Source organism: Myotis daubentonii, chromosome 5 (assembly GCF_963259705.1).
Source record: "Myotis daubentonii chromosome 5, mMyoDau2.1, whole genome shotgun sequence".
Lineage (NCBI taxonomy): Eukaryota > Metazoa > Chordata > Mammalia > Chiroptera > Vespertilionidae > Myotis > Myotis daubentonii.
The window spans coordinates 72,210,211-72,223,757 of record NC_081844.1 but is presented as its reverse complement, the minus strand read 5'-3'; the positions used below and the strand labels follow the sequence as shown (position 1 = coordinate 72,223,757).

General features: G+C 37.5%; 1 protein-coding gene across 4 annotated transcripts in view; it reads left to right on the top strand.

Annotated features, from left to right (window-relative positions):
• AFG2A (AFG2 AAA ATPase homolog A) overlaps positions 1–13,547 on the top strand; it is a 276,000-nt gene that overhangs the window by 78,260 nt on the left and 184,193 nt on the right. For all 4 annotated transcript variants that reach the window (XR_009453050.1, XM_059698095.1, XM_059698094.1 and 1 more), the window contains one exon: positions 11,467–11,593. Coding sequence is in view for 3 of the 4 variants with exons in the window: in XM_059698095.1 (XP_059554078.1) it covers positions 11,467–11,593 (127 nt within the window). In the remaining variant the exon portion in view is untranslated. The remainder of the gene's footprint in view (positions 1–11,466; positions 11,594–13,547) is intronic.

The following is a 13,547-nucleotide window of genomic DNA, read 5'->3' as shown; positions in this document are numbered from 1 at the left end:
ATACCCATTAAATTATTTCATGTATATAATTTCATATACAATTAAGAAAAAAGCCATACATTGATATCCATTTAGGACATTTGAATTAATTTTTATAGTTTATTATCTACAGGGATCCCTAGCACTATCAAAATTTGAGTTGTTTTAAATATGTGATTAAAACTATAAATAAAAGCTCAATTAAGCATAATATAATGATACAGTAGGACTCAATTCCAATACAAGATGTTATTACACAGATGTTAGTATTTCTGAATTAATCATGTTTCCAAAAATATAAATTAGGTACAGTAGAATAATAGTATTAATAGTTTTGTTCCTGAATTTCAGGCACTGAATATAATTATTTATATTTTAAATATATAATCATATAGTCACACACACACACGCATATATGTATACATATCACAGAACTATTTACAAGTATGACTTTTTTTCTCTACAAATGTTTAGAGGTCCTTTAAGGAACATGTGCAAGTACTTCATGTTGGAGAATGTTAATCTGTATGCTCTGTGCATAACTTCCTGATGTATATATTGATTATAAAAGTTCCCTGATGGTAATTACAGTGATGGCAGAGGGCACCATGTAAGCCTCAGGAGTAAATTCAAGAAGAAGCATTGCTGTTCTCTTCCTTCCTGGGTAGTCTACCCTGCCTCACCGGATGAGAATGTAAACTCATTAGGAAACTTGTTAGGTGGGAGCCTGCCCTGCTTTCCTGTTTGATCTCCTGTAAATACCCACCAATCTTCTTTATTTTATGAGTTAAAGTACTTGGGCCCTTTTTATTACTTCTGAAGTGAGATGACACAAAAGGTTGCAAATAGCTCAAGTTCACCTTAACTGCAAGAGAAGAAAAGGAAGCCAGAAAAGTTAGCTGATGCAGTGTGACCTGCCATATTCATGTGATGTTGGGGACATCTGTTTTTGGAGTCTAAAAAGGAACAGGGTGGGATACATTGTTAAATGTGAACCAGATGGGAGGTAGAATATGTAGCAGATTCTCATAAAATGCTTTTGAAATAAAATGGTGTGAGAAACCAGACTAGGCACTTGGCAGAAATAACCTGTTTTTGCAGGCAATTTGGTCAGTAGGACTTTGCTAATGTATTAGAGATGATAATGATTTGCAACCTCCAGATATCATTTCCTTTAATAGTGTTCATTGTATTCTGTACTGTGTACTTCCCTCCTTCCCTGGCTCCTTCAAATCAAGTACAAATGAATTCTGTGCAGTTTTCCTTTGTATAGAAAACTAGAGGCTCGGTGCATGAAATTCGTGCACGGGTAGGGTCCCTAGGCCTGACCAGAGATCAGGGCTGATCCGGGCCTTTTGGCTGCTGGCCAGGGCCTTCCTTCCCCGGCTGCCGGCCGCTGACTGGGGCCTTCCTTCATTCTGCGCCACCCCCTGGTGGTCAGCGCACATCATAGCGTGCCATTGAACTCCCAGTCTTCTGGTTGAAATCCCGAGGGGACACTTTGCATATTAGCCTTTTATATATATATAGAATTGGGGTCAAAAGTTATTTGACATTTCAGAAAACAAAGATGAGATTGATAAGCAAATGTAACGCTAAGGGGCCAAGGTTGAGCGTTTTGGTTGTACTTTAGTTGTGGTGAGCCTCATGCGTTTGTTTTTTTATAGCTGTAAGAATCTTATAGAGTGATATTCTCTTTTCAGGGTGGTTGTTTGTTTGTTTGTTTTTCCTAATTTGTTGATGGGCCACATTGCCTAGAAAATGATTGTTTTATCTAATTGATTGCTATTACCTGAAAACAAAAAATGAAACCTCCACAAAGGTATCTATCAATAGCTGTTTTAAGCTATTAAACCAAGTAACATTTTCAAGCTATTAAACCAATTTTATGCATTGTTAAAGAAATGGAAACATGGAAAAACAGAGAAAAATAAAAAATTCCAAACTAAGAGGCATTTCTACATAATACTGGGCTATAGCAGTGATGGCGAACCTTTTGAGCTCGGCATGTCGGCATTTTGAAAAACCCTAACTTAACTCTGGTGCTGTGTCACATATAGAAATTTTTTGATATTTGCAACCATAGTAAAACAAAGATCTATATTTTTGATATTTATTTTATATATTTAAATGCCATTTAACAAAGAAAAATCAACCAAAAAAATGAGTTTGCGTGTCACCTGACACGCATGTAATAGGTTCGCCATCACTGGGCTATAGAATAGTCATTGTTTTCATTTGTTCAAACAATAACATTAAGATCAAACCCATATGGCTAGTCCAAGAATGGCAGTGTGTAAGAAAGCTGTTTCTTCTTATCAAGGTTTTAATTTCCAAGTTTAAGATGTCTTACAAATTGAGCAGAGAATTACGATGGACTAGTATACATACCAGTCCTTACTATCCCATGCATGTTAAACCGATTATTTTACATACTATTTGCTTAGCTTTAAAATAGGTGTGCTTTCAGACAGATTTTTGGGACTTGAAAAATAAATAAGTCTTATATTTATTTCTCTTTATCTGTATACTCATTTAAATTATGGTTGTTTTGAATAAGATTTTTTGGGAGTCTTTATTTCATGTTGGGAGTTGGAGGAAATATAAGATCCCTTTTGCAAAGTGGCTTCCGTGATCTCCCTAACATTTGGGAAAATTGAAAATGGTGTTAAAGTAGCATAGCTCTTTTGAAAATAGGGAGGAATTAAAGCACTAAGATTGGGAAGGGATTACTGGGCTAATAATATTAGCTAACACTCATTTAATGCTTATGAAACTATAGACTTTTAAGTGCTTTATAGGTTTAAAAAAAATTAAAAAGCTCACAAAAGGCCCCTGTATTAATGCAAAGTAGGTTATTATACAATTGACAATTGGCTTTGGTACTCTGTTGCATCTCTAGCTACCTTAAGTTTATATATTTTTCAAGGTTATAGTGGGGAGACCAAACTCGGCAATAATTCATCAGTCAAACTTGTCTTAGGCAGCAGTGGAGAGGTGTAGGGGGAGCCCCATGTACTGTATTGTCTTGGCCAGGTGTCCTGTGACTGAGGACATGGTCACTGGCCTACCTGGAGACTCCTAGAGCAACCTCCTCTGTCACTGATCCCGAATCAAACTCATCAACTGATTGATTGAGATAACTACCAGTTATCTGCCTGGTAGTTCCAAACTGCAGGCAGACCTAGAAGAGATTTGGAACTGGAAACATATCTCTGGAACTTAGAGTCACCAGCTGGAGAGGCCCATCTTGTTTACTTAATTAACTTCCAGATAACTGTGACTTCCTTTGTTTGGAGTGACTCCCTTTGTCACAGAACATGTTGTGTGGCCTTTTGTTGTATTATCTTCAAACTACTAGCCCCCTGCATGAAATTTGTGCACATTAAAAGGGAAATAATTAGCGGAGATATTTTAACATTGCTGTTTGCCCTTTCTCTATAATAGAAGTGTGAGAGATAAAAGGAACTTAGAGTAAAATGTAAATGAAAATAATATATAAATTTATTAATAAACAGTAACAAAAGGATGTAACAACAACAGAAGCATGATATAAAAATGACAAAAACATGATATAAAAACAACAGTGATGCAAATAATGACTGATAAAGTGATTAAACTTATTCTAATATCTCCCTGTACACCAAATTAAGAGTGAAAACACTTTCAGAGTGCTTGACTAATTTCCCTTGTGATGAAGTACTTAGAACTTTAACTGTAACGTCACATGCTCTTCAAACTCGAGAGAAAGCAACATATAACTAACTGACCATGTATGAAAGCGGGTTCGGGTAGGAATATGCCTACTCTGTCTAGAGTTTGTCCTTGTGATTTATTAATAGTCATCACAAATGCTGGCATCACGGGAAACCGTCATTGAATCAATTTAAATGGGAGGCCAGTGTCAGATGGGGACAAATTAATTCTTGGAATCAGAACAACCTCTCCCTCTGCAGATCCTGTTAATACTTCAGCTTTGATAATGTTAGGTCGTAATCTTTTGATAATAAATCTGGTACCATTACAAAGACCCCATTTACTATTGAGATTTCTCAATAGCATGATGATTGCACCCATTTTCAATTTTAATTTATGACAGGGCATTCCCGAAGGAGTAATGCTATTAAGAAATTCGATGGGGAAATTTTCCTTTTCAGCATCATCTGTAGAATCAATGGAATCATCACTCAAATATATGTGAAAATCTCCATCGAGTATATCCAAAATTTCTTCATTTAATATTTGAACATGCTCATTTTTTGGACAAAGAATTGCATGTTTAGATATATTTTTAATATTATCTATAGATATAGTATTTCCAAAGGTAGCTTTAATAATAGATCCATTACAGATCATTTCACAGGGGATTTCAATATCCATTCCTAAATGAAAACTGCTATTAAGTTTGCCATCTCCAAGTTTTACTAACCATCCACTATAAGCAGAATCCTCTGATCTCTTATTTGTTGTAAGAGACAACTTTCTGAAACATCCCCAAACATTACAGTACTTTAGATCACATAGCATGCGGTACAATACTGAGACATTGTCGAAAATCCCCTCTGAGAAGGAGAACTTTCCCCCAAATACAACATTCAGACTCATAATTTCTCTTAGTAATCTGTCTATGGCATTTATAGCATGACTGGATTCCATGGTGCATTCATCAATAATGAGAAGTTGGGCATTTTTAATAGTTTTAGCAACTTCACTCTTTATATTGAGTCTAGAAATTGAAGTTTCACTTAATGGAATCGGTAATTTATATTGGGAATGAAAGGTGCTTCCACCGAGAAGTAAATCTGCAGCAATTCCTGTAGACACTGTGGGTAAAACAGTACCACCACGACCTCTAATATAATGTATTAAAACTTTATACAGATTTGCAGGTGAATAGGATTCCTAGCTGGCAGGCCCCTGACAGCAAGCTGGCCACCTGTCGATTCTGTGAGGAATGGGGCTCCCTCCTCCCTCCTGTCAGGGTCCAGGGTGCAGGTGAATGGGGTTCCTGGCTGGCAGGCCACTGACAGCAAGCTATCCAACAGCAGATTCTGTGAGGAATGGGGCTGCCTCCTCCCTACTATCAGGGTCTGGTTTGAAGGCCAGACTCAGTACTTCCATGCTCTGCTCCGAGGGTGGGTTCCTGCCTGAAACCTCGCCTTGAGGGCGGGTTCCTGCCTGAAACTTTGCCCTCTGGGAAACAGCTGAGGGAGGGCGCAGCCCTTTCCAAAACGACCCCTGCAGGACTGACTTCCTTCCGGTTGGTCGTGACATGATGTTACACCCAGGGTTTTTATATAAGTTGATCATCATAAAAACCCCAGGAGGTGTAGGTCCTAGTCCCACCTCCATTCTGCAGGTGAGACAGCTTAGACATTTAGATGTGTAAATACCTTACTCGGTCATGTGTCACTAGTAGCAGAGCTGGGATTTGAATTCAGATATTTCCACTCCAGAGCAGATACTCTGAGCCACTTTTTGAGTTGACTACCTCACCACAGATTCCAGGACTCCAGGTCTAAGTAGTTAACTAACTTGCCTTTCAAGCTTGTATTTAGTGTGCATTTTCTCAGTGACTTACATTAGTAATGACCCTGTTCATCTAACTGGGATGGTGTTAGACTCCTTTCAAGCGCACAGTCATTCACCCATTCAGTAAATATTTATTGAATGCTATTTCAGCAGCAAGCTTGATTTTGGGGATAAAACAGTGAATAGGACCTAAGGCAATTTTCTTAACCTCTCTAAGCCACAGTTTATTCATTTGCAAATTGGAGTTAATAGCAACAAATTCTAGGTTGTTGGAATTAAATACATGTAAAGTGTTTCCCATGGTACCTGTGATTTTGTAACTGCTTAAAAACTTCAGTGCCGGGAGCCGGTCCATCCTTGCTGTTTCAAAGGACCTGTCATATATGGCATACTGTTCTTAAAATGTTTGCTCACCTTCTTGGCACTGTGTGTTTTAACCAAGGACTCCTCTCTGAGAAAGGTTGTTTCCCCTGGTAGGGATTTTCCCCTGAAGTTAGGGAGGGAATAAAACCCCTCAACTAAGTGCCAGGCGGGTAATTAATCACTTTAACTACAAACAATCATGCTTAAGCTACATAATCTTTACTCCCTGGAATGGAGATAAGAAACGCCCTAACCTTTGTAATAGAGATTGATAGGATTGAATCAACTGGTATAAATACAGATGTAACAAGACATAATTCAGAAGACAGAACTTAGAACACAGAACTTAGAAGTCAGAACTCAGAAGACAGAACCTACACAGAACCTACAGACAGAAGAACTTCGCTGGAGAGAACATGGCAAAAGATCCTGGACTGAACCTGACTACAGAAATATGGCAAGAGAACCTGACTAGAACCTGGTGACCGAACCTGGCTGGAGATCTCAGACAGAACCTGGCTGGAGAACCTAGCGAGGGAACATGGCTACAGAACCTGGCTGGAGATCCTGGACAGAACCAGTCTGGAGAACCTAGCGACAGAACCTGACAATAGAACCTGACTGGAGATCCTAGATAGAACCAGGAGAGAGAACCCAATCATGTTGGTCAACTGAACGCTGCCTCCGTGTCATTCCTTCTTCGCTGACTCCGTCCACACCTTTGGGGACCCCTGGACCTGCTGGGGTTGGACCCCGGCACTTTAGTGTTTCTTATAATTTCTGCATAGATTTTTTAATAATAATAATTTCATATAGATAGGAATATAGTGCTAGAGATAAAAATGTATCCTGCCCAACAGAGTTTACATTCTAGTGGAGGAAACTGAAGCATTTTGGAAATGAGAAAAAGTATTCTGGAGGTGTCAGGTACTATGACATTTAGTTAACCTAAGATGCCATTGGTTGAAAGGTTATTATTTTATGTACCATTACTGAAGAAAAGTGCAGCTTTAAACTATGAAATGGTGCTGAGAAATACCAACTCCAGGAGACATCTTGATTTCAAAATTTTTAAATATGAAAAATGTTTGTGTTTTAGAAATAGAAGAAAGTATTGTTATTTGTGTGAAAGAGAAGATGATCTCTTCTATTTTATAAAACTAATGCTACTATATGAAAAACCATTTGGGGTATTGTTTTATGACTAGAATGTAAAAAAGATGATTATATGAAAAAATGGAAAGGATTAAGTTTTCAGCCAAAAACTGACAGACTAAATAGTATCTTCCGTGAGGTATTGGAGAATCTGTGGTATCAATGACTGTTGTCTTGTATGGCTGTTTCTGCACTTAATAGTCCAGAATGGGTTTCCACTTGGAGTGGTTGGGGAAAACAGTAAGGAGTTCTGAACTAGCTTTCCTTATAAATGAGGATTCCAGGCTTAGCAGCATTCTGAGAAGAGCTCTGGGTTTTAAAATAATGGTCAGGAAATGGGGTGGCCTCTTTTGCAGCACATTCAAATTTCAGGTGAATGCATGACACTAAGCGCTGTGGAAGAAATTTTTGTAGGCATTGTTTCTCTAAATGACATTTTCCAAGGATGATTCTGAATTGTTTTAATGTGATTTTTATGGTGGTTTTAAAATTTTCATAAAATCATAAAATTTTATAGCTGGAAAATTTCTTAGAAGTCATCTAGTTCAAGTTTTTATTCTTCAGAAGGACCAAAAGCCCCTAAAATTTAAGAGAAAGGCACATAACTTCTTTGTGGCCTGGAAAAGACTAGAGCTCATGTCTTCTGATTTAGTGCCCTTTGAACATCTTCTGACTATCAAGATTTGGGTGTATTTATACCTGGATAAAAATTACCTAATTATATAAAGAACTTTGCTATGCTTAACAAACTCTAACAAAAACCACTTATTAAAAATTCTAAATGTTATTATTTTATATATTTCTTTCAAGTTTCTAACTTCAGTGCCTGTTTTCTAGTATGCATTGTTTTCAAATTAGTAAACTTTTAATATTAAACAGAAATGCTGAAGAAAATAGCAAAAGAAGAAATGGAAAGTGTGTAACTTTTTAAAAAAAAATATATTTTATTGATTTTTTACAGAGAGGAAGGGAGAGGGATAGAGAGTCAGAAACACCGATGAGAGAGAATCATCAATCAGCTGCCTCCTACACACCCCTCACTGGGGATGTGCCCACAACTAAGGTACATGCCCTTGACCGGAATCAAGCCTGGGACCCTTGAGTCCGCAGGCCGATGCTCTATCCACCAAGCCAAACCGGTTAGGGCAGTGTGTAACTTTCTTTTTATTTTAATAGTTTCATGACATGTAAGAGAGTTCTATGAATATTTAGTGTTTTGTTTGTGCTAAGTACTGTAGCATATAGAGTAAAGGTCTGACTTTTCAAGGTAGGGCCTATTGTAGCATTGACTAGGAACTGGGAATTTTTTGTTGTCATAGGACAGGTAGTTGCTCTTGTTCTATCTGTCTTGCCTTTAAAAATGAAAGTTTGGTTGTGTTTTACATCACCAAGATAATCGTCATAGGAAATGCTTGTGTTCAGAGTAGTATTTCTTTGGCTAGGCTTTTTAAGATATTTTTTAGTTTTCTTCCAAGCCTGAATTAATGACTATGGGAGGTGTGAGAGAGAGATTTTTAAAAATATATATATGTTTTATTGATTTTTTTACACAGAGGAAGGGAGAGGGAGAGAGAGTTAGAAACATCGATGAGAGAGAAACATCGATCAGCTGCCTCCTGCACACCTCCTACTGGGGATGTGCCCGCAATCAAGGCACATGCCCCTGACCGGAATCGAACCTGGGACCCCTAAGTCCGCAGGCCGACGCTCTATCCACTGAGCCAAACCGGTTAGGGCAAGAGAGCGAGATTTTAAGAAACATATTAAGATGCCCACCATTTGGAACTGTTTATGACATTTTGAAATGTATACTAAATAAACATTGAAAATTTTAAATTGGATAATTGAGATATTGTCTATAATTTAGAAATCATATGAATAGATGATAGGGCATTTTATTTTATTGGAAGAGTTTAAAAGGAAATGAATATATAATTTTTGTGAAGTATGGAGTATTGAAAAATAAAAATCAGTGTACTAATGACTACATAGCAGTGATATTTCTGATAGTACAGATTTTTGGCTTTGGTGGGGGGCATACATTCTCTACTGAAACTCTTCATTCTTTGCTACTGTAGTTCAAGAGTCTCTAGTGAGTATGTGATCAAATAGGAAAACAGTCGGCTGGCCAGATTTAGTCTGTGGCTATAGTTTGCTGGCCTGTTCTAAGATATAAAGTCCCTTTGGTCCATGGCACCATATGACTTTTGAATCTGAATAATTTAGAAAAATGGCTTGACCTCTTATGGGAAAAGAGAGTTAATGTTTTGGGAAAGTCTAGCTTCAATTTTCTACAGCTGAACATTTCCCCCCATTGTCATGTTGCCTATCTCTAGCAGATAATAAAGTTTTATAAAATCATTTCATTATGTTAGTGATTACACATTTGTTTTAAAACTTTTTCTGGGAGTTGATTTCCTAGGATGTCAGTTTTATGGGTTTTGTTTCCTACTGCAGCTTTGAAATTCAGCCAAGAATATTTCTCAGCCCATAAAACATTTTCACTGTGCTATTCTCTGGCTAGCTCTCAATGATTTGTGGAAATAAAGGGCAAGGCATCATGGGTAATGGGAATCCAAAGAATTCCCTTCACCTCATCATCCACATTATTTACAGCCACTGTTTCCTCCTACAACAAATAGCAAATTGGACAAGTATGAGTTCACCACTTTCTGTTTAGAAGTGTCCTATTGGAGGGTATCAGTAATGAGTTTCTGAATACCGATATTTTTATAAAAAATAATGAATTAAATATCTTAGGTGCTACCTAATACAATCACAGAACCATAGACTTCTGAAGTTAGAAGGATTTATATAATATCTAATATAACTTCCTCATTTATACATGCCAATGATTATGAAGTCCTTAAGGGGACAGTAATATCTTTATCCTCTTATCTCAGCTTTCTAGAGCAATGTCTTCCAAAGAAGCACCACACATTTATTTTTCAAATAAGGCAGTGATGGTGCAGAGAACCTATAGATTGGATTCACTAAGTTGGTTGTTCTCAGAATCAGAGCTCACCATGTTTTAGTGTTATTTTAAAAAAATTAAACACTGGTACTATCTTGGGGAATTTTGTGGCCTGCGTTTATGTGCATAGAAGCATCATCATCTTCATTCTAAAGAAGCCTTTGTAAGGTTTGGAATACATTCACCTGTCAAAGACCTCTGAAAAGAATTATGAAGTACTAAGCAATGCTTTTTCAAAAAAATTCTAGATCATAGGCCTTTGGGATATAATTAGGTTTACATGAGGTCATGTGGGTGTGGCCCTCATGGGGGGGATTAATGTCCTTTAAGAAGAAACACCAGAGACCTTGCTTTCTATTTCTCTCTGCCATGTGAGGACACAGCAAGAAGGCGGCCATCTATAAGCCAGGAAGAGAGCCCTCACCAGAACTCAACCATTCTGGCACACTGATCTTGGACTTCCAGCCTCCAAAACCATGAGAAAATGAATATCTGTTGTTTAAGCCTCTAGTCTGTGGTGTTCTGTTATGGCAGCCTGAGCTAACTGATACACATCCCTTCTAAAATACTGGTGTTAGTATTCTGTTTGTTATCAATGTATTAATTAATTTATTTTTTAAATTGATTAAAAATTTTTTTAAATATATTTTTATTGATCTCAAAGAGGAAGGAAGAGGGAGAGAGAGATAGAAGCATCGATGAGAGAGAATCATGGATCAGCTACCTCCTGCAATCCCCCTATCGGGGCTCGAGCCCGCAACCTGGTCATGTTCCCCTGACCAGAATCGAACCTGGGACCTTTCAGTTTGCAGGCCGACGCTCTATCCACTGAGCTAAACCGGCTAGGGCTGTTATTCATTTATTTTTCATCACTATATACTTCCTGGGTGATCTTTTCTACTTCCATCTTTCCAGGTACCATCTCTATGGCAAGACTTCAAGAGATATATTTCTACATCAGATTGCTTTCTTTTATGTCTAACTCTCAAGATGTCCCACAGGCACTGCAAACCCAACATGTTTACAGTTAAAGTTCTTTTCCCCCAGTGACTCCATGGAGACTTTCGTTTACCAGCCTTATTGATTGTGTCGCCTTAATATTTCTCATATATATCCACTTCTTTCTCTTTTTTTAAAAAAATTATCTTTATTGTTGAAAGTATTACAGATGTCCCCTATCCACTTATTTTTAAATGAGCAAATCTTTCTTCCCAAATCTTTTATATTTGACAGTTGTGTAGCATGTCATTATTGTAGAGAAAAAGAACACGGTTGATGATGGAGGAAAAGAAATGATTTGAATAGAGTTAGTTTTGGGATATGATAATTCAATAAGTAATGAATTCTAAAGTATGCATTTTATATTTTGAAACTTTTTTTGTTAGAGAATATACAATATTTTTAAAATAATGGAGTATTTGGAGATCGGTAAACAGATTTTTAAAACTGTTTTTAAATGTCAGTTCTTCAGGTGCTGGGAATGTAGCTGACCGTGTTTTGGCTCAGCTCCTTACGGAAATGGATGGCATTGAACAGTTAAAGGATGTGACTGTTTTGGCAGCTACTAACCGCCCAGATAGGATAGACAAGGTAAGAAAGAAGGCAGTGTGGGTGTTGTAAATTCAAGAACTGGATCATTTGATTGTTTTTTATGTCAAATTACTTCCTAGTCAGTTTTTCATTTAGAGAATACTGAAAGCTTTTTAAAAAATATTTAAAAAATTGATTTCAGAGAGCAAGAGAGAGGAGAGAGAGATAAAAATATCAGTGATGAGAGAGAATCGTTGATCGGCTGCCCCCTGCATGCTCCCCACTGGGGATCCATTCCCATAACCTGGGCATGTGCTGTGATCGGGGATGGAACCTCCACCTGGTTCGTAGGTCAACATGATACCAGTTGGCTGAAAGCTTTTAAACTAAAGGAAATGAAGAGAACAGAGAAAAGTTTATATTATTATTGTTTATGGTTTTTGTATTAACGAAACCCTTTGAATTTCCCCTACCCCATGGTTACAGCAAACTTTCAGTATATTTCCCTAGGGAATTAAAGTTCTGTGATTCTCTTGTTTATTTCATCTGATGGTTTTTGAGAAGTTTTTAACATTTCCAGTCATATTAAGATAAATTTCTAGCTATTTAGTACTAGACTCAAGTTATTATTAACAACTTTCCTGAAGTCCTGGCCTAACCACTGATTTCAAAATAATTAGAATAAAAATGACAATGGATTTTACTTCTGTAATAAATCCATTGCTTAGCCTGTAGTGTTAAATAAGCTATATAGGTGCAAAATTAACCTTTTCAAGCTATTGCTATCCCTCCCCTCCAGGCCATAGTTTAATGTAGAGCCAACTAAATTTTAAGTGACTAACGTATACTAAATGTATAATTTTTTCAACAAGGATTTAAATTGAGGGTAATAATTTACTCCTAGAGCTTGAACCAATTTCTCCTTTTTTGTTAACATGACTTTATGAGCTCCTCCCATCCTGTGCACGTGTACACAGACTTTCAGTTATAAAAATGAGGTTTAAAAAATGATCCTTTTGAAGATATAAAAGGAGCTTTTATGTGGAAAGAAAGCCTTGCTTTCGTTTACTTATGTATTTTGCTATGTGACAAAGACCCTTCAGTCACTATAGGTAAGAAAGCTTTAGACCTGAATAAGTCATTCTTTTTCTGATGCAGTGTTTTATAAGAAGCCAGGTGAGTTCTGAGCATTTGTGGGATCTGGGTCAGTGCCCAGCCTTCTCTGATGCCTATAAAAAGGTAGGACTGTGTGTGACCAAGGGTTATAGAAAGTGTTGAAAGAGCCCATAAAGATGACCTAGTCCTACCTTTTGATTTCACAAATAAAGGCGCTAAATCCAGAAAAATCATCGTTTTCCTGTTAAGACTACATTATGTTTTTATATTTGTCTCCCGGTGACTTCATGGCTGATGAGTTCTAAAATTTATTGGGTTTCCTTCTCTGTAATGCCTAATCTAATAGTGTTTTTCGTTGGTTCCTTAATATTATATGTCCTCAGTGTTAGGTACATTTCTTGAAGTAGGACATTAAGTTCTAAATAAGTTTCTCTGGGTTCCTCTAAAGTTGTATGACTCAGCCCGGTTGGTGCTTGTGTTAGTTCTCTTGCTGTATAACAAGTCACCTCAAATTTAGCAGCTTCCCACACCACCCATGTATTAGGGTGTCTGTAGGTAGGTCAAAATCTGGGCATGGCATGACGGAGCTGTCTGCTCAGGGAATCACTACAGGCCAAAAACTAGGTGTTGGCTGGACTACTAGTACATTCTCGTCAGGAGCTGGTACTCTTCTTCTAAATGCACAAGGTTGTGTGATTGAAGGTCTAGGGACTGAATTTATTTACTGGGTCAGCTGGGAGCCACTCTCAGCTCCTGGAGACCTCCCATGTATCCCCTTCCCATCTTCAAAGAAAGCAGTGGGGAAAATCCATATCTTATACCTCTCATGGTTTAAATTTCCATTGCCAGGAAAAGCCACCTGTTTTAAAGTCTCACCTGGTCAGGTTAGTCCCCGTTT